The sequence below is a fragment of the Saccopteryx leptura genome, chromosome X, assembly GCF_036850995.1.
Source record: "Saccopteryx leptura isolate mSacLep1 chromosome X, mSacLep1_pri_phased_curated, whole genome shotgun sequence".
Taxonomy (NCBI): Eukaryota; Metazoa; Chordata; class Mammalia; order Chiroptera; family Emballonuridae; genus Saccopteryx; species Saccopteryx leptura.
This window is the reverse complement of record NC_089516.1, coordinates 3,614,174-3,641,798: the sequence shown is the minus strand read 5'-3', so window position 1 is coordinate 3,641,798 and position 27,625 is coordinate 3,614,174. Positions and strand designations below refer to the sequence as shown.

At 60.4% G+C, this 27,625-nt stretch overlaps 1 protein-coding gene and 1 long non-coding RNA gene across 11 annotated transcripts in view; one reads left to right on the top strand and one right to left on the bottom strand.

The window, feature by feature from the left end:
• The window catches only part of LOC136385655 (uncharacterized), a 4,919-nt gene extending 2,347 nt beyond the window's left edge, over positions 1-2,572 (bottom strand). The window contains exons 1-3 of the long non-coding RNA XR_010747855.1: positions 1,297-2,572; positions 1,081-1,153; positions 218-352 (exon numbers count right to left, since the gene is read on the bottom strand). This is a non-coding gene — a long non-coding RNA (uncharacterized lncRNA). The remainder of the gene's footprint in view (positions 1-217; positions 353-1,080; positions 1,154-1,296) is intronic.
• PNPLA4 (patatin like phospholipase domain containing 4) lies at positions 2,515-27,625 on the top strand. Of its 10 annotated transcripts, none has more exons than XM_066356798.1 (7): positions 2,515-2,708; positions 4,154-4,353; positions 8,859-8,953; positions 9,105-9,240; positions 18,204-18,269; positions 25,876-26,028; positions 27,146-27,623. In XM_066356798.1, exons 2-7 carry the CDS (start codon positions 4,174-4,176, stop codon positions 27,275-27,277), a joined length of 762 nt encoding a protein of 253 aa, XP_066212895.1. In that variant the 5' UTR covers positions 2,515-2,708; positions 4,154-4,173; the 3' UTR covers positions 27,278-27,623. The 10 variants fall into 10 exon arrangements, with proteins under 10 accessions (XP_066212895.1, XP_066212888.1, XP_066212887.1 ...); XM_066356791.1 differs by having other exon boundaries at positions 2,577-2,821; XM_066356790.1 differs by having other exon boundaries at positions 2,578-3,073.

The window sequence follows — 27,625 nt, the reverse complement described above, 5'->3', positions numbered from 1 at the left end:
TCTCTCTCTCTCTCTCTCTTTCTCTCGGGGCCTTTGCTTTCAGGCTGGCTGACATTCCTGGAAAACAGGCCGGGCTTTTCCCGGAGACGGGAAGGGAGGCACCCTCTTTCCCCGAGGGCTCTCGGGGAGTTCCGCTACATGACTGCGGCAGAGTTCCCTTTCTTCCGCGCTGCTCCCCAAAACGAGGGAACGGTTCCACTGGGCACAGAGGACTCACCAATACGCGTGACGCCGTGACGCCCCCGTGGAAAGGGCACAGCTGGGTGCCCCCACAGCGCGGTGGCCACGTTCCCCTGAAATCCAAGTGCACGCCTCCTGTCTTAACAAGTCGACCGGACCAGCATGCGGGACTCTGAGAGGAGGGGACAGGGAGGAAGAGTTAGCGACAGGAGGGGGGACGAGGGTGTTTCGGGGGCCACGAAGGTGCCGTCCCACAGTATGAACATGTGTGAAGCAGCCAAGACTGGAAGATAAAGTTATTACTCCATCTGGAGGGCAGACCGGAAGTCCAGGTCACACCCAGAGGTTCTGAGAGAAGCTCCTGTGCCCGGGGCAGCTGTGGCAAGCCTCCCTCCCCGCACCTCCTGTCCCTCTCAGGGGACACACGATGGCATCGTGCGGGGGACAGAGAAAGGAGCAGCAGGGTTGGGCGCGGCTTTGACGCCAGGTGCCCTTGCAGGAGCTCGCAGAGCTAAGGGTCTCCTCCCCCCAGCTCCACACACACACACACACACACACACGCACAAGAACAGCCGTGTGGGGCTCTGCCCCAGCGCCCGTCCCCTGCCCACCTGCCCACCTGGCTGCATCCCTACTGAGGATGCTGAACGCTCTCGCCAGTCCTGTGTGCCTCACAGCAGCAGTGTGCGCCACCCTCTGGATACTCAACAAACGTCTGACGAACGACCAAGTAAACAAACCCCTCCAACGCTGACTTACTCCAGAAAACAGAGAAGCCAAGGGGAGCAAATCGATTCCCGAAAGATGGTCTTCTAGGCCAATTAACTTATTAGAGACTTCCGTGGCAGGAGTAATTTCCTTAAATCCCGCATCCCAAACAACTATTTATTGATCACTTACGACGCTCCTAAGCGTTCTTCTTGGGGCTGCGGTCACAGAGACACACGTGAACAAATTCGACTTTCTTCCTCACCTGAGGGAGGGAGCGGAAGTTTGTTAAGACAGATGCCTGAAAACAGACAGGACAGATAGAAGGAGGAAAGAAGGAGACGAAAGCGTGGAACTTTCTGAACAGTTTCCGGTGAGACTGAAATGCTCTCGTGAGACCTCACTCACCGGGACGTGAGGCATCGGGGGGGTGAACTGTCCTTCCGACGAGCAGAGGGTGCTGCAGTCAGGGTGTCCATCCCGGCTGCCCGGGTACGGCTGCCCCTCCCCTCCTGGGTCAGCCCGCTGGCTCTGCCCAAATACAGCACAGCATCCCTCTGCGGCCACCCCCCACGTGTCCGTCCTTAGACTTGGACGCACCACACCACTTTGAGACAGGCCACCCCGTGCGTGCGTGAGACCGGGCTTGCAACTCTCATAGCGCAGCAATTCCCGGGGGGGGCTCTGTGAACCAGCCGGTTCTGCTTCAGGTCCAATCGGAGGCCTGGGTCGCAACAGGTTCCTCTGAGACCACTCTGCCAACCAGAGAAGGAACCCAGCCTCTGTCCCTCTGCGGTTCCCTGATGGACGCTTCAACGCCCCCTCTCTAAGAGGTAGTGGATTTTAATGGAGGTGTGCTTAGGCATCAGGGTGTCTCAGGCACCAGCTGTCTGGGGAGCTACTCACAAAACTGAAAGACAAACTCTCCAGTCCGCCCCTCCCAGGCCCTGCTTGCCCGGTGCTGTGCCAGGGGCCAGGAGGCCGCACCCCAAAGAGGGGAGAATGTCAAGTCTAAGGGGAGCTGCCCCTGCTTAACGCAACAGACGGTGGCATTTTTTTTTTCCAGATTCTCTTCTGAAGCTTCAAGGGAGACGGAAATCTGTCCTTTGGAAACGGGGACCTGGAGAACCTTCTTCCCCCAGGATGTATGTCTGAGACTCCCCCAGACTTGCTCCCTAGCCTGACACGGACAAGATGTTGTTTAGGGACATCAACAACTCGTCCGAGTTCTCCAGATAGTGGGCTGCGGACGTCAGCCTGCCTGGCCACGATTTAAAGCAGCTTGAAGAGTCTGTCCAGACTCCTGCCCCTTTCCCTAACCAGTGTCACCCCAATAAACCCTGTTAAAATAAGTATTTACATAAAATAAAATAAAGTATGTCCAGAGCCGGCAGTGCCACTGGAGGAAACAGCGGCCCTGTCTTCAGGGCACGTGCAGAATTCTGGCCCACAGGTACACCACCACCCCCTTCTGCGGCAGAGCCACTTGGGAGGCTCAGAGAGGTCAGGCAACCCGCCCAACGTCACACAGCCTAAGGCGGACCGAGGGAGGGCAGCCACCCCAAGCCGAGGCCACGCCTCAATTACGAATAGATAAAAATTAAAAACAAACAAACAAAAAAAAAACACAGGTAGGCCCTGCAACGCTGCGTGGCATTCGGGGACACAACCTACTACTCCCCGCCCTTTGGGACAGCACCGCCCTGGAGCTGGGGGGTGGGGTGGGGAAAAAGACCAGAACCACTTCCGGGGAGCCGCCCCGAGGAGAGCCAAGCACTTCCGGTGCACGGAAGCTGGCGGTCGTTCAGGGTCAGCGGGTCGTAAGTGAGGGGCCGCCCGCACGGGGGCACCCAAAGGCGCACGGGGACTAACGGGCCTCCCTCCGTGTTGGAGGAATTTCGGACTCCGGACGAGACAGGCTGGCCCCTTACTGGTGACCGGCGACGCTCGGTTCGAGCGGTCGAATGCGCGGCGCCATGATGAGTCCCGGCATTTAAAAAGGGCGGGCGGAGCCTAGCGGACGTCCGCGTCGGCGCGGTGACGTCACAGCCCCGCGCGAGTCGGCGGGACCTCCCTGGGCCGGCCCTGCTGGGCGGGGCCTCCTTGAGTGACGGCGCGGGCCCGCCTTTTGGTTAACCTGGGGCGGCGGGGGGCGTTCACCACGGAAGCGCGTCTGGCCGGGATGGTAGGGCGGAGCGGGGTGCGGCCGAGGGGCGGGCTTCGGTGCCCAGGGGTGCTTCAGGGACGTGCGGGTCGCTTGTGCCATCTGCGGACCCGGTAGGGCGGCGGCCTCCGTCCTGTCTCCCCCCAGGCCGCGGTGCACACTGCGCCTGCGGGGTCCGGACCACCCACCTGGACACTGAGCACCGGATCCCCCACGCCCTCAATCTGCAGGAATTAAACCCAAACTGGGCTCGGCTGCGGTGGCCAAGCTCCTGCACCCTGGGGCCCAGCCAGGGGCATCACAACTAAGGTTTTAGCTTCCTGCACCCGAGGCCTGGAATGCCGGTTCAGGCGGTCCCGGAATTGGGGTGCAGCAAGAGATCTCTGGTTCCATTTCTCACAGGTGTCCCCCGGTGCGGTGCGCAGGGCATTTCTTCCAGCCTCCAATGCCCTTGCCCGTCGTGCCTCAGATTGTCCTTAGAAATGTGGCTATGCGATGCAATATATTGCGTCATAGAATAATTGCTTATTGCATGATTTTTTTTTTAAAGAAAATGTGGATGGATGCTCAAAAAAAAAAAAAAAAAAGGAAAGAAAAAATATGGATGCAGGGGAGGGAGCAAGGCTGTGTGTTTGAACTTGCCTGACACTCTTGCAGAAAGCACATGTCCGGCTCATCTGGGATTTGCTCTAGTGGAATGATTCTATTTCCCCACAACACAGCACTCCGTCCAAAAGTTTCCAAAGGTCAAGAGAAAAAGACTCCGGAGGCTTGCCAGCTGCAAATTTATCCGTCTTTTTCTTGCCAAGTAATTAAGTAGTAGCTTGCATAATCTAATGAATGAATTCATTATTCATTATTATTGCGCTGTTATTATGCAAGCCACCGAACCAATAGGGAATATTGTAACTTTAAAAAAAGTATAGGTCAAGGTGAAAGGTAGGAAAATGTTTCCTTGAAAGACTTGGGTGTTTAATTGAGTGTTTCGCTGCAAATACTATGCTTAGAACAAACAGTTTACCTGTGGGAAAAAAGGTTTGGACTCCTGATTAGCATAAACTGTAGTAACTTAGAGCTCTTTTTTTTTTTTTTTTTTTGGAGTGGCCAATTTCGCAGCCAGAATGAAGCACATCAACTTGTCGTTTGCAGCGTGTGGGTTTCTGGGCATTTACCACTTGGGGGCAGCGTTGGCATTCCGCAGACACGGCCAGAAACTCCTGAAGGATGTCAAGGCCTTCGCCGGGGCTTCCGCTGGGTCCTTGGTCGCCTCCGTCCTGCTTACCGCACCAGAAAAAATAGAGGTAATGAAGGAGCGTCTAGGCCCTGTCCCTTTGACAGGATGCGAAGACCGTAGCACAGGCATGGCCGTTACCTCTAAGGTAACTGTGCAGAAGTCATCCTTTGCCTGGGAAACAAAAGGTTAAAACTTTTCTTTTAAAATGTAATCGTTGGGGAATCTGTGCTCTGGATTTGGAAAAGGAGATTATTTGGGGTGACAGACAGAAAATGTAATGCCTCATTTGACTCTCGCGTGTTTTGTTGGGTGTTAGCATTCCGGCTGATTTCCGTCAAGCGAAGGGTATTCCTTCCCCGTCTCGTCGCTGAGAGGAGCCCGGGCTGTTTTTCTAGAGGCCTTGAACACGCGGCCCGCAACTCTGCACATTCCCCTTCATCTAACGCATTTTAAAACGTGGGCCTGTGATTTTTCTGTTAAGTGGGATGATATTAGAACTTGTTGTTTCGTCCTCACGGCTCGAAGAAGGCCCGCATTGCAAGGGGTTCACCCAGAAGTAATAAACACAAGCCTTCGTTAGGTATTTCACTTAACGAGGTCTGTGGCTTTTATTTATATATATAAAGACCTGATTTCTGCGGCTTCTAGACGATGACTGTGTGTCCTCCGGCTTGGAGAGCCGCTTTCTCTAGGTGCAGAGGGCTATATTTGCTGATGAGGTTCCTAGTCGGTGGCTCTAAACAATAATCAGGTAGGGATAAACACATTCCTGCCCGAGAACGGATTTAAGTTGAGAATCTAGACGATTCTCAGAGCTACGTGGGACGTAGCTCAAACGGCTTGCTTTCAGACCTGGATGTAGCTCAAACGGCTTGCTTTCAGATCTGGACGTAGCTCAAACGTCTTGCTTTCAGATCTGGACGTAGCTCAAACGTCTTGCTTCCAGATCTATGCTGAGCTGCTCCTGGAAGAGAAACTGGGTTAGAGCCCAGTTACTCAGAAACCCACTTCCCTTTTGTTCCAGCCTTGATCCGGTTGCTACACTGGGAAGTAAAAATGTAACAACTGTAGAGGTTGCGCCCGGTAAGAACCTGGAGTCAGGGGAAGACAGAGCGGGTGTGGAAACTCCTTCAAAAGAGCAGACTCACAGGCAGCGTGTTGCCTGCTCCCTGTCTTAACCAACTCCGCTTTCTTTTTGAAGCGGGGGCCTCTGCCTCCGGGTCGTTCCCGCCCCCCTTGGAGTGCCGTCTTTCATTCAGGGGGGCAGAGCTGAGCTTTGGACTCGGGCAGGCTTGGTGTGCAGTCAGTCCTCAGGCGCCTTAGAAGCATATTAAACGTGAAGCAGGGAAAACAGGATCTGGAAATCCTTCAGCAACACAGACTCCTGAAATCCGTGATGGTCAGACGACGTTGAGTGGGTTACCTGGGTTTGGGACTTGAGCACCATAGGTTTAAGTCAGATGACCTGTTCTTATCTCTTTTCAACATCGGAGGCCCCTTTGTATTGTTTGATCGAGCTCCTCAGATGTCAGAGGATGTCTTTATTGCCGTTCTCCTTGCGCAGTGGCGAAGGACTCTCCCTCTTTCCCTGGGGCACGTCCGCACTGCTCCTCCCCCAGACGAAGTGCTCAGCCATTTGGTTAAGGTCACTGTATCTCTTTTTAGCTTCTGAGACAGATGCTTGTAGGATGGCTCGGAGTTTTTTGAGCCAACTGTTTCCTGCCCACTGCAATGCCTGTTAGCTGCGTTCTCGCTGGTGGCCTGCGTCCCACCAGCTTGGCAGGGTTGTGACAAATGCTGAAGTGATTCGTCTAGTCCCGGCCCGTGCATGCATTATTGAGAGGCGCTGCTGACGCAGGTGTGTTCTGGGGTGGCAGGCAGGTCCCCAGCGTGGCTAAGTGAGAGCTCAGTGTGCACGCCTCTGCTCGCCCTCCTGCCGTGCAGGGCTCGCTGTCAGAGGGCGGGCACGCGGGGGGTGAGTGAGCCCCACTCCGTACGCACTCCCCAGCCGAGTCGGGGGTGCGCGTGGGTGACTGAAGCTAACACCAGAAAGCAGCCTACGTGAGTCTAGCGCCATGGGAGAAGCACCCATGTGGGGGCCGCCCTCGTTTCTAACTGGGAGGCCCCTCCCCCACCCCACCCCCACCCCCCACCCCACCCCCCACCCCACCCACACCCCCCACCCCACCCACACCCCCACCCCCCACCCCACCCACACCCCCACCCCACCCCCCACCCCCCGCCAGCTTCCTGTCACGTGGGTCTGCGTCCTCTTCTCCGCCCCCAGTTACGCACCTGGGAGCGCGCCCAGTGACGGCGCCCTCATTCCCGCGCTCCCGTCCAACTGCTACTGCTGTCGTAGGCAGCAGGCTCGAGGCCAGGCTGGAGGGAAGCCTGGGGACCTGGAGGTGGGAGGTTGACGGCCACCGCATGCCTTTCCTGCTCCTGCTGCAACAAGCGACATAACACAGCACGCGTGCACTGCGTTACCGTGCCGGAGGTCACACGTCTGTCTGGAAAGGTCTCACGCAGCTACAATCAGCCTCAGCCGGGCCCTGCTCCTCTGGGGGCCCAGGGCACCCTCCGATTCCTGCCTCTTCCAGATTCTAGGCGGTGCCTGCATTGCCTGGCTCCTGGCCCCTCCTGCCATCTCTTTTTTTTTTTTTCTTTTCATTTTTCCGAAGCTGGAAACAGGGAGGCAGTCAGACAGACTCCCGCATGCGCCCGACCGGGATCCACCCGGCACGCCCACCAGGGGGCGATGCTCTGCCCATCTGGGGCATCGCTCTGTTGCAACCAGAGCCATTCTAGCGCCTGAGGCAGAGGCCATGGAGCCATCCTCAGCACCCGGGCTGTCTTTGCTCCAATGGAGCCCTGGCTGCGGGAGGGGAAGAGACAGACAGGGAGGAAGGAGAGGGGAAGGGGTGGAGAAGCAGATGGGCGCTTTTCCTGTGTGCCCTGGCCGGGAATCGAACCCGAGACTCCTGCACACCAGGTCGACGCTCTACTGCTCGCTGAGCCAACCGGCCAGGGCCCTCCTGCCATCTTTAAAGCCATAGCGGCAGCATGTCCACATCTCTGACCGGGACAGCCCTTCCTCCCTCTCACTCGTACACATCCTTGTGAGGACGTTATCCAGGACCATCTCCCCGCCCTGAGACCCTTGACCTAATCACACTTGCAGAAGTTCCACGTTGCCGTGTAGGGTCTCACCGTCCCCGGTTCCGGGGACGAGGGTGGGGACGTCCCAGGCGGGGACGGGGGCTTGGTTCCGTCCCCTGCGGAGGTGCTCTCAGTCCTTGTGCGACCCACTGACGGAGGCAGTCTGAAGTGTCACGAAGGCACAGGCTCTTTGAACCTTGTTCCTGCCCCGTCCCCAGGCGTGGCCCGGGGCCTGGCGCCCCGTCGGTGGCCGGATGAACGAGTTCATAGGTGAAAGGCAGGCCTGTGTCCGGTATCCCCTTGAGTCACCCACGCGCACCGCTGACTCGGCTGGGAAGTGATTCCGGGGTGGGCGCCCTCGGCCCCACGTGCCCCGCTGTCTGACAGCGAGCCCTGCACGTCCTGCCTGTGGCCCTCAGTTTGCTGAGACCTCAGGAGACATACTCCATCTGACCAAGCCTGTTTGGTCACCTGTGACTGGCCGTGAAACCCACCTCGGAGGGTCACGACAGAGTCCGAATCAGTGGGTCTCAGTCTCCCTGCTCTGTAGACCCCCATGGGCACTTCTGACACACCAGTGCCCACGACTGACCTCCCAACACTGACTCAGCGGTTGGACAGCCACCAGGACTCCTTTCTGTGACACGGGTGTTGTCATGAGTGACCAGCGCTGTCACCAAGGCTGTGGAATTGGGGCGGGAGACATGGTTTTTGGTGTTGGAGAAGTCTCGGGAAGATTGTGCTAAATTAGAGTTAACTTTTTTAAGGTTTTTTTTTTTTGTGTGTGTGTGTGTGTGTGTGTGTGTGTGTGAGTGACAGAGACAGAGAGAGGGACAGATATGGAAAAGACAGACAGACAGGAAGGGAGAGAGATGAGAACCATGAACTCATAGTTGCGACACCTTAGTTGTTCATTGATTGCTTCTCATAAGTGCCTTGGTCCGGGGCTTCAGCCAAACCAGTGACCCCTTGCTTAAGCCAGTGACCTTGGGCTCAAGACAGCGACCGCAGGGTCATGCCTGTGATGCCACGCTCAAGCCAGCAACCTCAGGGTTTTGAACCTGGGTCCTCCATGTCCCAGTTTGACGCTCTATCCATTGAGCTACCACCTGGTCAGGCGTAAACTAGAGATAGAATAGAGCCTTCAAAAGTTCTCCAGGTGTGGGCACTGTCATTGGAGGGATTTTAAAAGGAAATGTAGGTTGCATCTGGGAGAACGCACAGCTTGCTTGGGGACCGCAGTGGCAGGCGAGGGCAGGCCAGGCGGGGACTTGCCACCTGGGAAGGAATGTGAACCGAGGACCGGAGGTGCTGGCTTCCTGGGGTTCGGGTGTCGTGTCTGATTGGACGGAGTTCTGGGACCAGGGTGCATTTTCTGACCGAGAGTCACCGACGAATTTTCATTTTCAGGAATGCAACGAATTCACCTACGGTTTTGCCGAAGAGACCCGACGGCAGCCTCTGGGGGCGGTGACGCCGGGCTACGACTTCATGGCCCGACTCAGGTGCGGACGCAGGTCGTGTGTGCTGAGTGCAGTCCCGTGGCACGCGAGGACAGCGCTGAGGACCTCACCCTGAGGGCGGCCGGCTCAGCCAGCCAGCACTGACCGGGCGCCTGGCTGAGGACGGTGAGTGACGCGGTCCCGTTCTCTGCAGACGCGGCATGGAGGCCATCCTCCCGCCCAACGCTCACGAGCTGGCCCAGCACCGCCTGCACGTGTCTGTCACCAACACCCGGACCAGGGGCAACTGCCTGGTCTGCAGCTTCCCCTCCAGAGCGGACCTCATTCAGGTAAGGGCGTTCCTGTCAGGGCGCCCCTGTGACCATCCTCACGGGCAAGGCCTTTCCCGTAGGGGACGTCCGCGGGCGCCCATGTAAACCCTCCTCACGCCGGGGCCGTCCGCGGGCGCCCCTGTGAACCCTCCTCACGGGCAAGGCCTTTCCCGTGGGTGCCGTCTGCGGGCGCCCCTGTGAACCGTCCTCTCAGGCGAGGCCTTTCCCGTGGGTGCCGTCTGCGGGCGCCACTGTGAACCGTTCTCTCGGGCGAGGCCTTTCCCGTGGGTGCCGTCCGCGGGCGTCCCTGTGAACCCTCCTCACGAGCAAGGCCTTTCCCGTGGGTGCCGTCTGCGGGCGTCCCTGTGAACCCTCCTCACGGGCAAGGCCTTTCCCGTGGGTACCGTCCGCGGGCGCCCCTGTGAACCCTCCTCACGGGCCAGGCCTTTCCCGTGGGTACCGTCCGCGGGCGCCCCTGTGAACCCTCCTCACGGGCAAGGCCTTTCCCGTGGGTGCTGTCTGCGGGCGCCCCTGTGAACCGTTCTCTCGGGCGAGGCCTTTCCCGTGGGTGCCGTCCGCGGGCGTCCCTGTGAACCCTCCTCACGGGCAAGGCCTTTCCCGTGGGTGCCGTCCGCGGGCGCCCCTGTGAACCCTCCTCACGGGCAAGGCCTTTCCCGTGGGTGCCGTCCGCGGGCGCCCCTGTGAACCGTTCTCTCGGGCGAGGCCTTTCCCGTGGGTGCCGTCCGCGGGCGTCCCTGTGAACCCTCCTCACGGGCGAGGCCTTTCCCATGGGTACCGTCTGCGGGCGCCCCTGTGAACCGTTCTCTCGGGCGAGGCCTTTCCCGTGGGTGCCGTCCGCGGGCGCCCCTGTGAACCCTCCTCACGGGCAAGGCCTTTCCCGTGGGTGCCGTCCGCGGGCGCCCCTGTGAACCGTTCTCTCGGGCGAGGCCTTTCCCGTGGGTGCCGTCCGTGGGCGTCCCTGTGAACCCTCCTCACGGGCAAGGCCTTTCCCGTGGGTGCTGTCTGCGGGCGCCCCTGTGAACCGTTCTCTCGGGCGAGGCCTTTCCCGTGGGTGCCGTCCGCGGGCGCCCCTGTGAACCGTTCTCTCGGGCGAGGTCTTTCCCGTGGGTGCCGTCCGCGGGCGCCCCTGTGAACCCTCCTCACGGGCGAGGCCTTTCCCGTGGGTGCTGTCTGCGGGCGCCCCTGTGAACCGTTCTCTCGGGCGAGGCCTTTCCCGTGGGTGCCGTCCGCGGGCGTCCCTGTGAACCGTTCTCTCGGGCGAGGTCTTTCCCGTGGGTGCCGTCCGCGGGCGTCCCTGTGAACCCTCCTCACAGGCGAGGCCTTTCCCGTGGGTGCCGTCCGCGGGCGCCCCTGTGAACCCTCCTCACAGGCGAGGCCTTTCCCGTGGGTGCCGTCCGCGGGCGTCCCTGTGAACCGTTCTCTCGGGCGAGGTCTTTCCCGTGGGTGCCGTCCGCGGGCGCCCCTGTGAACCCTCCTCACAGGCGAGGCCTTTCCCGTGGGTGCCGTCCGCGGGCGCCCCTGTGAACCCTCCTCACGGGCAAGGCCTTTCCCGTGGGTGCCGTCCGCGGGCGCCCCTGTGAACCCTCCTCACGGGCCAGGCCTTTCCCGTGGGTACCGTCCGCGGGCGCCCCTGTGAACCCTCCTCACGGGCCAGGCCTTTCCCATGGGTACCGTCCGCGGGCGCCCCTGTGAACCCTCCTCACGGGCCAGGCCTTTCCCATGGGTACCGTCCGCAGGCGCCCCTGTGAACCCTCCTCACGGGCCAGGCCTTTCCCGTGGGTACCGTCCGCGGGCGCCCCTGTGAACCCTCCTCACGGGCGAGGCCTTTCCCATGGGTACCGTCCACGGGCGCCCCTGTGAACCCTCCTCACGGGCGAGGCCTTTCCCGTGGGTACCGTCCGCGGGCGTCCCTGTGAACCGTTCTCTCGGGCAAGGCCTTTCCCGTGGGTACCGTCTGCGGGCGCCCCTGTGAACCCTCCTCACGGGCGAGGCCTTTCCCATGGGTACCGTCCGCGGGCGCCCCTGTGAACCCTCCTCACGGGCGAGGCCTTTCCCGCAGGTGCCCATATAAACCGTCCTCACGGGCCTTGTCCTGAGAGCCGGCCTCCCGTCACACCTGGCAGGCGACCTCTGCGCGTCAGTCATCTGCTGTCTGTGCCCAGACTGGGTTCGAACCTGAAACTCTGCTGTATCAGGACGGTGCTCTAGCCGACGGAGCTACGTGGCCAGGGCCGTGTTGCTTTGTAAGGGAAGAACAGCGGGCGGGGAGTGTTGTGAGACAGACCCAAGGTCCGGCCGGTTGTCCGGGGAAGGGGCCTGCACCGTGGTGTCCCCTCTCCAATCTGAGTCCCCTGTCCTTTGTCCGCGTTGCTGGGAGGCCCTCCCTGTGGGCAGGTGGGCTGGCTGGGAGCTCTCGCCTCCGGGAAGTCCCAGGGGCTGCTCTGTGAGGAGAGGGGCTTGCTCAGGAAACCCGCTGCGTGTTTGTACACCGGAGACGGTGCTGCTGCCGCCGCCGTCGGTGGAGTCACAGCGGGCGTCGGGGACGACGGAGCAGGCCTGCGGATGCCGCGGAAGGGGGTGCGTGGAGGGAGAGCCGTCCGGGCCCCTCCCGGGTCCGATGAGAGATGCATCCGCTCTTACTCTCGGGTCGTACTGTTCCGTTTTGCCGTTCGGAAGATACCGTTTGAAGTACCTCGCAGAAGGCTGAACTGACAGGGGACACTGCTTGGCGCTCTGCGGGTGAAATGAGAGTCTGAGCTTGGTGTGCGGTGACGCAGCCTCTGAGTGCTGCATCCGTGGTCGTGCCCTGGAAGGAGACGTTTTCCCCTAACCTCGTCCTGACCTCGCGCAGACCTGCAGGACATACAGGGGAAAGCGGCCGGTCCAGGCCTGAGTGGACCCACGTTGTCCGTCCCAGGACCGAAACACGCCGCTGTCCGTGCACTGGACCCGGCTTCTGGTTCGTGTGGTAGCCGGACTGTGTGTCCTTGTGTCCTAGAAAGGGGAGCCCGTGTCCCTGGAGGGTGCCTGGCCGCCCCTCCGCAGGGACAGCGGCCCTGCTGTTCCTTGGACCCCGTCCTGATTTACCGACCGCGGTTCGGCGCCTGAGACTCCGTCACGGTCCACGGGAAAGGGGACTCGGTGCAGGAGACGGAGGCGAGGGTGTGCGGGCGCAGACACGGCCCGGACAGCAGGGTGGCGTCAGCGTGCGTCCTGAGAAGGGGGCTGTGTCCTGATGCCGTGAGCCTTGCTGGTCGGAGGTGCAGGAGTGCCCACGGAGGGGCAGCGAAGCTTCCTGGGGCTCTGGGCAGGCTCTCCACCCGCCGGGCACAGGGGCCTCTGCCCGGCAGCCACCAGGAGGGGACTGCGGAGTCTGCGTGCACAGGGCACAGGACCTCTCCCTGCCCACCTCGACTCTGCCCGGTGGGCGCCCGTCCACCTTGCACCCTGCAGACCTCGGGAAGTGCCTGTTGCCCTGTCTCTCTGCGTTTGTGGCAATTGCAGCTCGCTGGGACGGCAAGTAAACACGGCTTCTACCCACTCCCCTTTGTGTTGGATAATAACTACTCAGAGAATCAGCGTCATCAGTCGAGCTCGTTGAGCAGAAGAGCCGGAGTTGACACGGACGCGCACTCCCCCGTCGGGAGTAATTGAGTAATGAGCCGTTCTCCCAGGTCGTGCCAGCGGCGTCCTGAGTGTGGGCAGAGCACGCGCTCCGTTCTCGGCCCCGGGGCGGGGGGTGGCAGGGGGCGCACCCCGGCAGCAGCGGAGGCCCTGAAGATGCACGGGTCACTCGCCGGAACCCTCGTGGAGCGCGGGTTCGGAGACCAAGCCTGGGCGAGGACTGTCCGTGCCCCCACCCGACCACTGACGTTGCCCAGCCCCTGCGTGTGACTGAAAGGGGCCAGGGCGGAGTTGGCCCGAGGGCGGTCTGAGGGCGGCCATTGAGCAGTCAGGGTCTGCGGGAGGCAGACGAGAGGGACACCTGTCAGCCCGGCAGTGCCTCAGGGACAGGCAGGAGCTCTGCGGGCCCAGAGCCAACGGGAGGAGCAGCGGCGAACGAGGCGTGATGTGTCCCTGCGGCGCTTTGTACGCCCGGCTCTGCGCACACAGCCTGGGTTTCCTGCAGTGTCTGCGAGGTCTGCAGGTGAGAGAGACAGACACACAGAGACAGAGACACGGACACGGGGAGAGAGACCAAGATTAGAACAGGGCGAGGAGGTCAGGTGATCAGCGCGGAGGCAGCAGAGGAAAGCGGGCACGCGGTGAGCCCTGGTGACATGGAGGACCACGCTGCAGCCGGCGTGTCCTAAACTTCCTGTGCCTCACGGGCGCTCCTGCCGCAAGCTCTCACGTGCAGCCGCTCGAAGGTGAGGGGAGGACAGAGTCCACGGCTGGCTGTGGTCTCAGGAAGACGGGGGAAGGTACGTTGGAATCTGTCTTTCAATTCCAACGATGCCAGCCGGCCCTGAGTAGACAGCCAGGTTCCCGTGAAACTGCGCGGACAGTGGGCGGCATTGGCGGAACCGGTCGAGACAGTACCCTCCCGGGAAGCCGGGCCACGCCGTTTTGTAAGCACCCCGTTTCCAGAAGACGGGAGATGAGGAGGCAGCCGGAGCGTTTGCTGGGCGTGCACTCGTCCGTGTCTCACGGCGTTGCTCGGAAGTCGCTGACCTCCTTTGTGTCCTCGTGTGTTTAGTGAGAATGAAACCACGCCCAGTCAGTGGACTAACACTGGGATCATTGCTTCAAGGGCGGGGCCAGGGGCCAGGGCGCGGGAGGGAGGTCACTGCGTCCTGCATGTCTGTTCTCAACGCAGCGGTCTGCAGACACGGACAGCGTCCCGGGGGCGGGGGGCGGGGGCTCAGACACCCCCCTGAGACCCGCCGCTCTGCACGGACTGAGGGTTCTCGGTGCAGTCGTTTCGCCATGAGGGCCATGAAGGAACACAGGTAACAGCACAGGCGTGGGGTGACGTGTTATTGCGGGGACTTCGAGTGTCCATCTCTCCGTCCTTGGAAAACCCCGCATGCTTACAAGCAAATGCCCGTGAGCAGACCCTGCAGGAGAGAAGCCATTCGCTCTTCACCCTGAAAGCTAATGTCCCCGCTGAACGGACTCTGGTCTGCAGGGCGGCAGCCGGCGTCCAGGAAGGCCGTGCAGGGACGGAACAGCAGCCGGACTGGAGGTGGCAGGGCCCCAGCCCTGTGCTGCCCCGGCCCCTGCACTGTCCCCAGCCCCTGCACTGCCCCAGCCCCTGCGCTGCCCCCGGCCCCTGCGCTGCCCACGGCCCCTGTGCTGCCCCGGCCCCTGCACTGTCCCCAGCCCCTGCGCCCCAGCCCCTGCACTGTCCCCGGCCCCTGCACTGTCCCCGGCCCCTGCGCTGCCCCGGCCCCTGCACTGTCCCCAGCCCCTGCACTGTCCCCAGCCCCTGCACTGCCCCCAGCCCCTGCACTGCCCCCAGCCCCTGCACTGTCCCGGCCCCTGCACTGTCCCCAGCCCCTGCACTGTCCCCAGCCCCTGCACTGCCCCCGGACCCTGCACTGTCCCCGGCCCCTGCGCTGCCCCAGCCCCTGCACTGTCCCCAGCCCCTGCACTGTCCCCAGCCCCTGCACTGTCCCCAGCCCCTGCACTGTCCCCGGCCCCTGCACTGCCCCGGCCCCTGCACTGTCCCCGGCCCCTGCGCTGCCCCCAGCCCCTGCACTGTCCCCGGCCCCTGCGCCCCAGCCCCTGCACTGTCCCCGGCCCCTGCACTGTCCCCAGCCCCTGCACTGCCCCCAGCCCCTGCACTGTCCCCAGCCCCTGCACTGCCCCCGGCCCCTGCACTGTCCCCAGCCCCTGCGCTGCCCCAGCCCCTGCACTGTCCCCAGCCCCTGCACTGTCCCCAGCCCCTGCACTGTCCCCAGCCCCTGCACTGTCCCCAGCCCCTGCACTGCCCCGGCCCCTGCACTGTCCCCGGCCCCTGCGCTGTCCCCAGCCCCTGCACTGCCCCCGGCCCCTGCACTGTCCCCAGCCCCTGCACTGTCCCCGGCCCCTGCGCTGCCCCGGCCCCTGCACTGTCCCCGGCCCCTGCACTGCCCCCAGCCCCTGCACTGTCCCCAGCCCCTGCACTGTCCCCAGCCCCTGCACTGTCCCCGGCCCCTGCACTGCCCCCGGCCCCTGCACTGCCCCCAGCCCCTGAGCTGCCCCGGCCCCTGCACTGTCCCCAGCCCCTGCACTGTCCCCAGCCCCTGCACTGCCCCGGCCCCTGCACTGTCCCCAGCCCCTGCACTGTCCCCAGCCCCTGCACTGCCCCGGCCCCTGCACTGTCCCCGGCCCCTGCGCTGCCCCGGCCCCTGCACTTTCCCCAGCCCCTGCACTGTCCCCAGCCCCTGCACTGTCCCCAGCCCCTGCACTGTCCCCGGCCCCTGCACTGCCCCCGGCCCCTGCACTGTCCCCAGCCCCTGCACTGTCCCCAGCCCCTGCACTGCCCCGGCCCCTGCACTTTCCGGAGCCCTGCGAGGATCTCACTGTCCTGATTGGCAGGAAGGGAACGGCATAGTGGTTTCCTCCGCAGACTTCAGAAGCGCCCTGAGCATTAACCTGTGAGCAGCACGTTATACTTGACATGGGGAAAAAACATATAATTCTGGTCCTACGGGGTGGTACTTTTTCTGGTAGGGTGCGTGTGTCTGTGCAGAATGAACCGTTATATTTATAGAGCGCCCGGTTCTTGGAAGACCCGGGAGGACTGTCATTTAACGACGTGCACACCAGGCACAGAGTGTTCTGGTTACCGCTGCCGCACATGGCGCTTTGGGCCGAATAACCTCCCTCAGAACGTAGCTCGTGCTTACGAAACATCCCCGGCTACCTGAGGCGAGGGCGGCGCTGAGCGAGGGGGAACGCGGTCCTGTCCACAGCCCGTGTCTGGAACACGCCCACGCCGCGTGCTGTGGCCCCTGGGGGGCGGAGGAGGTGCGGGCTGAACGTGCGTGCTTCCTGTCCCGTCTCGCCCCGCGGCCCTGTGAAGGGACCCTGCCCGGGTCACCCGACGTGACAGGCACTCCCGCCGGGCCTCGGGGAACGCGTGCTTACCACAGTGGGCACCCACCTGGCGCCGGGCACGTCCCACCTTGAAAGCAGAGGTGACCTGTGTCGTGCACAGAGGTGGCCATGTGCTGCCGGGTGCCCTGCTGCCCACACCTTGCACGTCTCGGCACCAGCGTGTTCATGCCGCGTGGGGCCCGCGGGTGACGTAGGCAGGCCTGGCACCTCGCCCAGCCCGGCAAGCAGAGGCACGGGACATGTGTCCCTTCCTGCCCGCTCTTTCCTGCTGGGGCCCTTGTGCTGTGACGTTACCACTGACCTTGCTCCTGTCCCCAGCTGGCCCACTCCGGGGACGCTTCTGGGCTACCTGTCACGGGCGCCTGGCCCTCCCCTGCAGGACGTCACTGTTTGCAGTCACCGGCCCCAGCAGCATGGAGGAGTCCTTGCTTCTCCCACTGCGGACGTGGAGGGAAGCCTCCCGCACTTCCTCCCGCCCGCGGGAAAGGGTTTCCTCCTAGCCCCGTGCAGCGCTGACCGGCTGTGCCAGGGGACGCAGCCTTCCTCTCGGGGCTTTGCCAGTGAGGACCCGGGGCACCAGGAAACCAACACCGAGGTCCAGCTCATGACGCAGAAATACGTGGGCTTCCTCTGCATCCACTCTCATTTTGGGGGGGAATCGTGTTAAATGGGTGACAGGCTCTATCGTTTAAACCCACAGCCTTTGGGAGCGGACCTCAGAAATCTCACCTATTAAACTGCTTCTTTAAGGGAAATGCCCCCTGAGGTCTCCGTAACCCTAAATGCGTGATTTACCCATTGTTTGGGGGCCACAGGCGTTTCCAAATTCTCCTGAAGAGAACCCTCGTGAACTCTGACAGCAAACAGCCACCGAGTCTTCAGTTCTCTGCTGCCAGGTGGGAGCTTAAATATTCGCCTTTCCAAAGCAGAGCCCGTGCGTGTCGGGAAGGGGCCCAGAGCCCAGTGTCTCTCGCCGGAAGAGGCGGGGACATTCTGCACGTAGGGCGTGTGGCTCCGTGAGCGACATCCTGGTGGCAGAAATTGGAGCGTCCCTGAGCTGCAGGCTTATGTGCCCCTGACAGCCGGAGGGGTTGGTCCTGTGGAAAGCGAGACGGCCACCCCGGAAGGGCTGTCACAGCCTGTGACGGGGCACTGTGGGAACTTCCGTGCGTCCTGGACGTACTCGAGCGTTTTTTATTAAAGGTGTTATTTGTTGGTTCCGGAGAAAAGTGAGAGGCACAGAGAGAAGGGGAGGAGCAGGAGGCATCAACTTGTAGCAGTTGCTTCCTGTGTGTGCCTTGACCGGGCCAGCCCCGGGTTTTGAACCTGTGACCTCAGCGTTCCAGGCCGCCACTTCAGGCACTTAGACTTAACCGGGCCTTCCTCCTGTACCGACCTGGCTGTCTTCCCCGGAAATGCCCGTTGTGCTCAGGGACGCCAATGGAGGCGGGGATACTCAGTGCACATTTCCTCCTAGGTCAGCGGTTCTCAACCTGTGGGTCACGACCCCGGCGGGGTCGCCTAAAGCCATCGGAAAATACATAATGCATATCAGGTATTTACATTCCGAATCATAACTGTAGCAAAATGACAGTGATGAAGTAGCCACCAAAATTATTTTTTGGTTTGGGGTCACCTCCACATGAGGAACTGTATTCGGGGTCACGGCATTAGAAAGGTGGAGAACCACTGTCCTAGGGCCTTTCAGATACAAACCCTTCCGTCCTGTCGTTGAGTGTGTCCCACGATGTGCTCGAAACACACGAAACTCGCTCGGTTTTCTGTTGCAGTTTTTAACCGTCTTTTCCGTTCTAGAACGCTGCGGGAAAGAGTGTATCTGACCGCTGCCTGAGTACTGAGGCCGCTGCCCCCTCCCCCCGGGGGGGGGGTGTGGCTCTCTTCTGTGCCCGCAGGTCCTCCTGGCCAGCAGTTTCGTGCCCATCTACGCGGGGCTGAGGCCAGTGGAGTACAGCGGGCAGGTACGTCCTCCGGGGCTGACGGGTGCCCGGGCATGTCCGTGTGCAGGCGGCGTCTGTCTGTCAGTAACCCAGTGGTTGGTGCCTCATTCTGGCGGCTCCCTAGCATGTGGAGGGCGTTCTGCATGCACGGCTGTTTCCGTGAAGTCCCGGGCGTGTCCGTGTGCAGGCAGCGTCTGTCTGTCAGTAACCCAGGGGTCCAGGGACACGTCCTGGCGGCTCCCTAGCGTGTGGAGGGCGCTCTCCGTGCACAGCTGTTTCCGTGAAGTCCCGGGCATGTCCGTGTGCAGGCAGCGTCTGTCTGTCAGTAACCCAGGGGTCCAGGGACACGTCCTGGCGGCTCCCTAGCCTGTGGAGGGCGCTCTCCGTGCACGGCTGTTTCCGAGGAGTCGGGCTGTGGCCGCTCAGTAACCCAGGGGTCCAGTGACGCGTCCTGGCGGCTCCCTAGCGTGTGGAGGGCGCTCTCCGTGCACGGCTGTTTCCGTGAAGTCCTGGCTGTGACCGCTCAGTAACCCAGGGGTCCAGTGACGCGTCCTGGCGGCTCCCTAGCCATGTGGAGGGCGCTCTCCGTGCACGGCTGTTTCCGTGAAGTCCGGGCTGTGGCCGCTCAGTAACCCAGTGGTCCAGTGACGTGTCCTGGCGGCTCCCTAGCGTGTGGAGGGCGCTCTCCGTGCACAGCTGTTTCCGAGGAATCAGGCTGTGGCTGCTCGTGGTCACAGGGTCTCCTGATGAGCTCGGTGGGCCCGGCGCTCCTTTGGACGTGGGCCTCACCCATTCCATCCTCTCCTTACTGGAGTCCGTGACGGTCTTTCTCCCTAACGGGGCCCTCGTCCCAATCCCTTCTGCAGATTGCTAGAAGCAAGGCTGAGCCATTGGACAGGCACACCTGGCCCCGCACTCCCCCTCCCCCCACCCAGGGGCCCCGGCGGGCAGCAGGCCCCCTGCTCCGTGCTCTGCCTGCCAGACCTGTTCACCGAGGGCCATCTGCACAGCTCTTCCTGGGGCCCGGCCATCACGGCGGGAGGCTGGGTCCTTCCCACAACGGCTCTGTCACCATTGAAAACGGAAGTTCATCCTATCGGAGATAGTCGAGTTAGAGCTTCCGAACCACTGGTCAGCTTCCCCGTTCAAGTTCCTCTTCTACGGGCACACGGCGTGGGTACAGACGTTTGCTGTGCATTGACACAAAGCCCCCAGGGGGTCAGCTCTGGTGGAGAGTAACCCAGGACATGTCTAAGGTGTGCTGTGCATTGACACAAAGCCCCCAGTGGGTCAGCTCTGGTGGAGAGTGACCCAGGACATGTCTAAGGTTTCCTGTGCATTGACACAGAGCCCCCAGTGGGTCAGCTCTGGTGGAGAGTGACCCAGGACATGTCTAAGGTGTGCTGTGCATTGACACAAAGCCCCCAGTGGGTCAGCTCTGGTGGAGAGTGACCCAGGACATGTCTAAGGTGTGCTGTGCATTGACACAGAGCCCTCAGTGGGTCAGCTGTGGTGGAGAGTGACCCAGGACATGTCTAAGGTGTGCTGTGCACTGACACAGAGCCCCCAGTGGGTCAGCTCTGGTGGAGAGTGACCCAGGACATGGCTAAGGTGTGCTGTGCATTGACACAGAGCCCCCAGTGGGTCAGCTCTGGTGGAGAGTGACCCAGGAGCACGTCTAAGGTGTGCTGTGCACTAAAACAGAGACCCCAGTGGGTCAGCTGTGGTGGAGAGTGACCCAGGACATGTCTAAGGTGTGCTGTGCATTGACACAAAGCCCCCAGTGGGTCAGCTGTGGTGGAGAGTGCCCAGGACATGTCTAAGGTGTGCTGTGCATTGACACAAAGCCCCCAGTGGGTCAGCTCTGGTAGAGAGTGACCCAGGACATGTCTAAGATTTGCTGTGCATTGACACAAAGCCCCCAGTGGGTCAGCTCTGGTGGAGAGTGACCCAGGACATGTCTAAGGTGTGCTGTGCATTGACACAGAGCCCTCAGTGGGTCAGCTGTGGTGGAGAGTGACCCAGGACATGTCTAAGGTTTGCTGTGCATTGACACAAAGCCCCCAGTGGGCCAGCTCTGGTGGAGAGTGACCCAGGACATGTCTAAGGTGTGCTGTGCATTGACACAGAGCCCTCAGTGGGTCAGCTCTGGTGGAGAGTGACCCAGGAGTATGTCTAAGGTGTGCTGTGCATTGACACAAAGCCCCCAGTGGGTCAGCTGTGGTGGAGAGTAACGCAGGACATGTCTAAGGTGTGCTGTGCATTGACACAGAGCCCCCAGTGGGTCAGCTCTGGTGGAGAGTGACCCAGGACATGTCTAAGGTGTGCTGTGCATTGACACAGAGCCCCCAGTAGGTCAGCTCTGGTGGAGAGTGACCCAGGAGTACGTCTAAGGTGTGCTGTGCATTGACACAAAGCCCCCAGTGGGTCAGCTCTGGTGGAGAGTGACCCAGGACATGTCTAAGGTTTCCTGTGCATTGACACAGAGCCCCCAGTGGGTCAGCTCTGGTGGAGAGTGACCCAGGACATGTCTAAGGTGTGCTGTGCATTGACACAAAGCCCCCAGTGGGTCAGCTCTGGTGGAGAGTGACCCAGGACATGTCTAAGGTGTGCTGTGCATTGACACAGAGCCCTCAGTGGGTCAGCTGTGGTGGAGAGTGACCCAGGACATGTCTAAGGTGTGCTGTGCACTGACACAGAGCCCCCAGTGGGTCAGCTCTGGTGGAGAGTGACCCAGGACATGGCTAAGGTGTGCTGTGCATTGACACAGAGCCCCCAGTGGGTCAGCTCTGGTGGAGAGTGACCCAGGAGCACGTCTAAGGTGTGCTGTGCACTAAAACAGAGACCCCAGTGGGTCAGCTGTGGTGGAGAGTGACCCAGGACATGTCTAAGGTGTGCTGTGCATTGACACAAAGCCCCCAGTGGGTCAGCTGTGGTGGAGAGTGACCCAGGACATGTCTAAGGTGTGCTGTGCATTGACACAAAGCCCCCAGTGGGTCAGCTCTGGTAGAGAGTGACCCAGGACATGTCTAAGATTTGCTGTGCATTGACACAAAGCCCCCAGTGGGTCAGCTCTGGTGGAGAGTGACCCAGGACATGTCTAAGGTGTGCTGTGCATTGACACAGAGCCCTCAGTGGGTCAGCTGTGGTGGAGAGTGACCCAGGACATGTCTAAGGTTTGCTGTGCATTGACACAAAGCCCCCAGTGGGCCAGCTCTGATGGAGAGTGACCCAGGACATGTCTAAGGTGTGCTGTGCATTGACACAGAGCCCTCAGTGGGTCAGCTCTGGTGGAGAGTGACCCAGGAGTATGTCTAAGGTGTGCTGTGCATTGACACAAAGCCCCCAGTGGGTCAGCTGTGGTGGAGAGTAACGCAGGACATGTCTAAGGTGTGCTGTGCATTGACACAGAGCCCCCAGTGGGTCAGCTCTGGTGGAGAGTGACCCAGGACATGTCTAAGGTGTGCTGTGCATTGACACAGAGCCCCCAGTGGGTCAGCTCTGGTGGAGAGTGACCCAGGAGCACGTCTAAGGTGTGCTGTGCATTGACACAAAGCCCCCAGTGGGTCAGCTCTGGTGGAGAGTGACCCAGGAGCACATCTAAGGTGTGCTGTGCATTGACACAAAGCCCCCAGTGGGTCAGCTCTGGTGGAGAGTGACCCAGGACATGTCTAAGGTGTGCTGTGCATTGACACAGAGCCTCCAGTGGGTCAGCTCTGGTGGAGAGTCACCCAGGAGCACATCTAAGGTGTGCTGTGCACTGACACAAAGCCCCCAGTGGGTCAGCTCTGGTGGAGAGTGACCCAGGACATGTCTAAGGTGTGCTGTGCATTGACACAAAGCCCCCAGTGGGTCAGCTGTGGTGGAGAGTGACCCAGGACATGTCTAAGGTATGCTGTGCATTGACACAGAGCCCCCAGTGGGTCAGCTGTGGTGGAGAGTGACCCAGGACATGTCTAAGGTGTGCTGTGCATTGACACAGAGCCCCCAGTGGGTCAGCTCTGGTGGAGAGTGACCCAGGAGCACGTCCGAGGTGTGCTGTGCACTAAAACAGAGACCCCAGTGGGTCAGCTGTGGTGGAGAGTGACCCAGGACATGTCTAAGGTGTGCTGTGCATTGACACAGAGCCCCCAGTGGGTCAGCTGTGGTAGAGAGTGACCCAGGACATGTCTAAGGTGTGCTGTGCATTGACACAAAGCCCCCAGTGGGTCAGCTGTGGTGGAGAGTGACCCAGGACATGTCTAAGGTGTGCTGTGCATTGACACAAAGCCCCCAGTGGGTCATCTCTGGTAGAGTGACCCAGGACATGTCTAAGATTTGCTGTGCATTGACACAAAGCCCCCAGTGGGTCAGCTCTGGTGGAGAGTGACCCAGGACATGTCTAAGGTTTCCTGTGCATTGACACAGAGCCCTCAGTGGGTCAGCTCTGGTGGAGAGTGACCCAGGAGTATGTCTAAGGTGTGCTGTGCATTGACACAAAGCCCCCAGTGGGTCAGCTGTGGTGGAGAGTAACGCAGGACATGTCTAAGGTGTGCTGTGCATTGACACAGAGCCCCCAGTGGGTCAGCTCTGGTGGAGAGTGACCCAGGACATGTCTAAGGTGTGCTGTGCACTGACACAAAGCCCCCAGTGGGTCAGCTCTGGTGGAGAGTGACCCAGGACATGTCTAAGGTGTGCTGTGCATTGACACAAAGCCCCCAGTGGGTCAGCTGTGGTGGAGAGTGACCCAGGAGCACGTCTAAGGTGTGCTGTGCATTGACACAAAGCCCCCAGTGGGTCAGCTCTGGTGGAGAGTGACCCAGGAGCACATCTAAGGTGTGCTGTGCATTGACACAAAGCCCCCAGTGGGTCAGCTCTGGTGGAGAGTGACCCAGGACATGTCTAAGGTGTGCTGTGCATTGACACAGAGCCTCCAGTGGGTCAGCTCTGGTGGAGAGTGACCCAGGAGCACATCTAAGGTGTGCTGTGCACTGACACAAAGCCCCCAGTGGGTCAGCTCTGGTGGAGAGTGACCCAGGACATGTCTAAGGTGTGCTGTGCATTGACACAAAGCCCCCAGTGGGTCAGCTGTGGTAGAGAGTGACCCAGGACATGTCTAAGGTGTGCTGTGCATTGACACAAAGCCCCCAGTGGGTCAGCTCTGGTGGAGAGTGACCCAGGACATGTCTAAGGTGTGCTGTGCATTGACACAGAGCCCCCAGTGGGTCAGCTCTGGTGGAGAGTGACCCAGGAGTATGTCTAAGGTGTGCTGTGCATTGACACAGAGCCCCAAGTGGGTCAGCTCTGGTGGAGAGTGACCCAGGACATGTCTAAGGTGTGCTGTGCATTGACACAGAGCCCCCAGTGGGTCAGCTCTGGTGGAGAGTGACCCAGGACATGTCTAAGGTTTGCTGTGCATTGACACAAAGCCCCCAGTGGGTCAGCTCTGGTGGAGAGTGACCCAGGACATGTCTAAGGTTTGCTGTGCATTGACACAAAGCCCCCAGTGGGCCAGCTCTGGTGGAGAGTGACCCAGGACATGTCTAAGGTGTGCTGTGCATTGACACAAAGCCCCCAGTGGGTCAGCTGTGGTGGAGAGTGACCCAGGAGTATGTCTAAGGTATGCTGTGCATTGACACAAAGCCCCCAGTGGGTCAGCTGTGGTGGAGAGTGACCCAGGACATGTCTAAGGTGTGCTGTGCATTGACACAGAGCCCCCAGTGGGTCTGCTCTGGTGGAGAGTGACCCAGGACATGTCTAAGGTGTGCTGTGCATTGACACAGAGCCCCCAGTGGGTCAGCTCTGGTGGAGAGTGACCCAGGACATGTCTAAGGTGTGCTGTGCATTGACACAGAGCCCCCAGTGGGTCAGCTGTGGTGGAGAGTGACACAGGACATGTCTAAGGTGTGCTGTGCACTGACACACAGCCCCCAGTGGGTCAGCTCTGGTGGAGAGTGACCCAGGACATGTCTAAGGTGTGCTGTGCATTGACACAAAGCCCCCAGTGGGTCAGCTCTGGTGGAGAGTGACCCAGGACATGTCTAAGGTGTGCTGTGCATTGACACAGAGCCCCCAGTGGGTCAGCTGTGGTGGAGAGTAACCCAGGACATGTCTAAGGTGTGCTGTGCACTGACACACAGCCCCCAGTGGGTCAGCTCTGGTGGAGAGTGACCCAGGACATGTCTAAGGTTTGCTGTGCATTGACACAAAGCCCCCAGTGGGTCAGCTCTGGTGGAGAGTGACCTAGGACATGTCTAAGGTTTCCTGTGCATTGACACAGAGCCCCCAGTGGGTCAGCTCTGGTGGAGAGTGACCCAGGAGCACATCTAAGGTGTGCTGTGCATTGACACAAAGCCCCCAGTGGGTCAGCTGTGGTGGAGAGTAACCCAGGACATGTCTAAGGTGTGCTGTGCACTGACACACAGCCCCCAGTGGGTCAGCTCTGGTGGAGAGTGACCCAGGACATGTCTAAGGTTTGCTGTGCATTGACACAAAGCCCCCAGTGGGTCAGCTCTGGTGGAGAGTGACCCAGGACATGTCTAAGGTTTCCTGTGCATTGACACAGAGCCCCCAGTGGGTCAGCTGTGGTGGAGTGTGACCCAGGACATGTCTAAGGTGTGCTGTGCATTGACACAGAGCCCCCAGTGGGTCAGCTCTGGTGGAGAGTGACCCAGGAGCACATCTAAGGTGTGCTGTGCATTGACACAAAGCCCCCAGTGGGTCAGCTCTGGTGGAGAGTGACCCAGGACATGTCTAAGGTGTGCTGTGCATTGACACAGAGCCCCCAGTGGGTCAGCTCTGGTGGAGAGTCACCCAGGAGCACATCTAAGGTGTGCTGTGCACTGACACAAAGCCCCCAGTGGGTCAGCTCTGGTGGAGAGTGACCCAGGAGCACATCTAAGGTGTGCTGTGCATTGACACAAAGCCCCCAGTGGGTCAGCTCTGGTGGAGAGTGACCCAGGACATGTCTAAGGTATGCTGTGCATTGACACAGAGCCCCCAGTGGGTCAGCTGTGGTGGAGAGTGACCCAGGACATGTCTAAGGTGTGCTGTGCATTGACACAGAGCCTCCAGTGGGTCAGCTCTGGTGGAGAGTGACCCAGGACATGTCTAAGGTGTGCTGTGCATTGACACAGAGCCCCCAGTGGGTCAGCTGTGGTGGAGAGTGACCCAGGACATGTCTAAGGTATGCTGTGCATTGACACAAAGCCCCCAGTGGGTCAGCTGTGGTGGAGTGTGACCCAGGACATGTCTAAGGTGTGCTGTGCATTGACACAGAGCCCCCAGTGGGTCAGCTGTGGTGGAGAGTGACCCAGGACATGTCTAAGGTGTGCTGTGCATTGACACAAAGCCCCCAGTGGGTCAGCTCTGGTGGAGAGTGACCCAGGACATGTCTAAGGCACAAATCATGCCCTGGCCAGATAGCTCGCTTGGTTAGAGCATCGTCCGAAAGCACAGGGTTGCTGGTTCGATCCCTGGTCCGGGCACGTACAGGAACAGTTCAATGTTCTCGTGTATCTCTCTCTCCTCCATCCTCTCTCACTAAAACCAGTAACTAAACATTTAAATAAATAAATCCTGGCTCACCTCCTTCCCATGGGGGGTTTCTCAGGGGCGCATGCTGACCAGGGGCGTTTCTCCCCCACAGAAGTGGGTGGACGGAGGTCTCACCAACGGCCTTCCCGTCCTGCCCGTGGGCCGGACGGTGACTGTGTCCCCCTTCAGCGGACGCCCGGACATCTCGCCGCGGGACGGAGGGCAGCTCAATCTCTACGTCAGCGTCGCCAAGCAGGACGTCCTGGTGAGTGATTGCGTTCACGGACACTTGAGGGGTTTCCATCTGCTGAAATTCCTCACGTGCCTCCAAAGCTTTGGAAGCTCGTGGGTCATTTTATACGTACAAACCACCTCTCCTAAGTAGTGTGTTCTTGAGTCCTTGACAGCCTGCGTCCGACCCTCGGACCTTAGTTCCTGTAGACCAAGAGTTCTCCTTTCATAGTTCAGTCACTGCCTGTTGGGGAAGTGATTCCATTTCTTCACTTCCTTTTTCACGTCGACCAACCTGGCGGGATTTCAGTGCACTTTTAACTTAGGTCACTTAGTTCTTTAAAGGGCGGCGGCCATGAAGTATATATGTATAAAAAGATTGGAGAAAAGCTTAGGGACTCAACTGAGGGAGTCCCATGCAGATATCGACTCCGCTCTGGAGCTCTCTACACAGGGAGGTATTACAGGCAGGAGACACCGGCCGGCGTCTGGCAGTGCCGGGCTGTGCCGTCCGGAGCTGGTCCTGGAGTCTGGGTGGAGAGCAGGGTCGACACCCCGCGGTGCACAGGACGCCCCCACCCCCACACACAGACACAGAGGGGGTCCAGCTCAGAGGGACCGGAGTTCCAGGGTGGACAGACCTCGTCTAGTCTGCGGCTGCCGTGAGCCATTCAGTTAAAATTTCTCCTCCTCATGTCATTTTTTTTTTTTTTTTTGTATTTTCCTGAAGTTGGAAACAGGGAGGCAGTCAGACAGACTCCTGCATGCGCCCGACCAGGATCCCCCTGGCATGCCCACCAGGGGGTGATGCTCTGCCCCTCCGAGGTGTCACTCTGTTGCAAACAGAGCCACTCTAGCGCCTGGGGCAGAGGCCAAGGAGCCATCCCCAGCGCCCAGGCCATCTTTGCTCCAATGGAGCCTTTGGCTGCGGGAGGGAAAGAGAGAGACAGAGAGGAAGGAGAGGGGAGGGGTGGAGAAGCAGATGGGTGCTTCTCCTGTGTGCCCTGGCCGGGAATCGAACCTGGGACTCCTGATGTCGTTTTTTTAACCGCTGATTGTCCCTGTGAGGGTGACGCTTAGGTTACAGAAATATCGTCCGTCGGCCGCCACGTCTGTGTCACCGTTCGTCTTACCTTTGTTCTGTGCCCTAGCTGTCCGTGGCCAACCTGGTGCGGCTCCGCCACGCCCTCTTCCCGCCCGGCAGGAGGGAGATGGAGGCACTGTTCCAGCGGGGCTTCGAGGACGCCGTGGCGTTTCTGCGCAGAGAGGACCGGTTCGGCTAGGACGCGCCAACAGCGCATTCCCGACGGCCTTCGCTGCAGCTTCCTAACGACAGACAGACACCAGACCACAGCTGTCAGAACTCTGTCAGACGTGTCCGTTCTTGTCACAGCTGTCATAACCTGTAGTATTTAAGTGTCCCCTCGGCGTGGGAGAGAGGGGTGCTGCGTTAGGACGCGGCAGTGGTGTTCAGGTAGAACTCGGAGGGTGAACTTCAGGGGGTGAACTCCCATGCGCGGAGACCACGTCACCCAGGCGGCCCTGTGGCTCGGAATGTGGCCCAAGCCTGTGGCTCCTGTATTACTTACCTCTCAGTTTCACAGGTGCCCGGTCTTCTGTCCCGAGTCTCT

Bases quoted from the DNA above. Each gene is read 5' to 3' on its own strand.
- PNPLA4 (XM_066356788.1), top strand. The intron at 9,241-18,203 runs GTAAGGGCGTTC...CTGTGCCCGCAG, and splicing joins CCAGAGCGGACCTCATTCAG to GTCCTCCTGGCCAGCAGTTT. The intron at 18,270-25,875 runs GTACGTCCTCCG...TCTCCCCCACAG, and splicing joins CAGTGGAGTACAGCGGGCAG to AAGTGGGTGGACGGAGGTCT.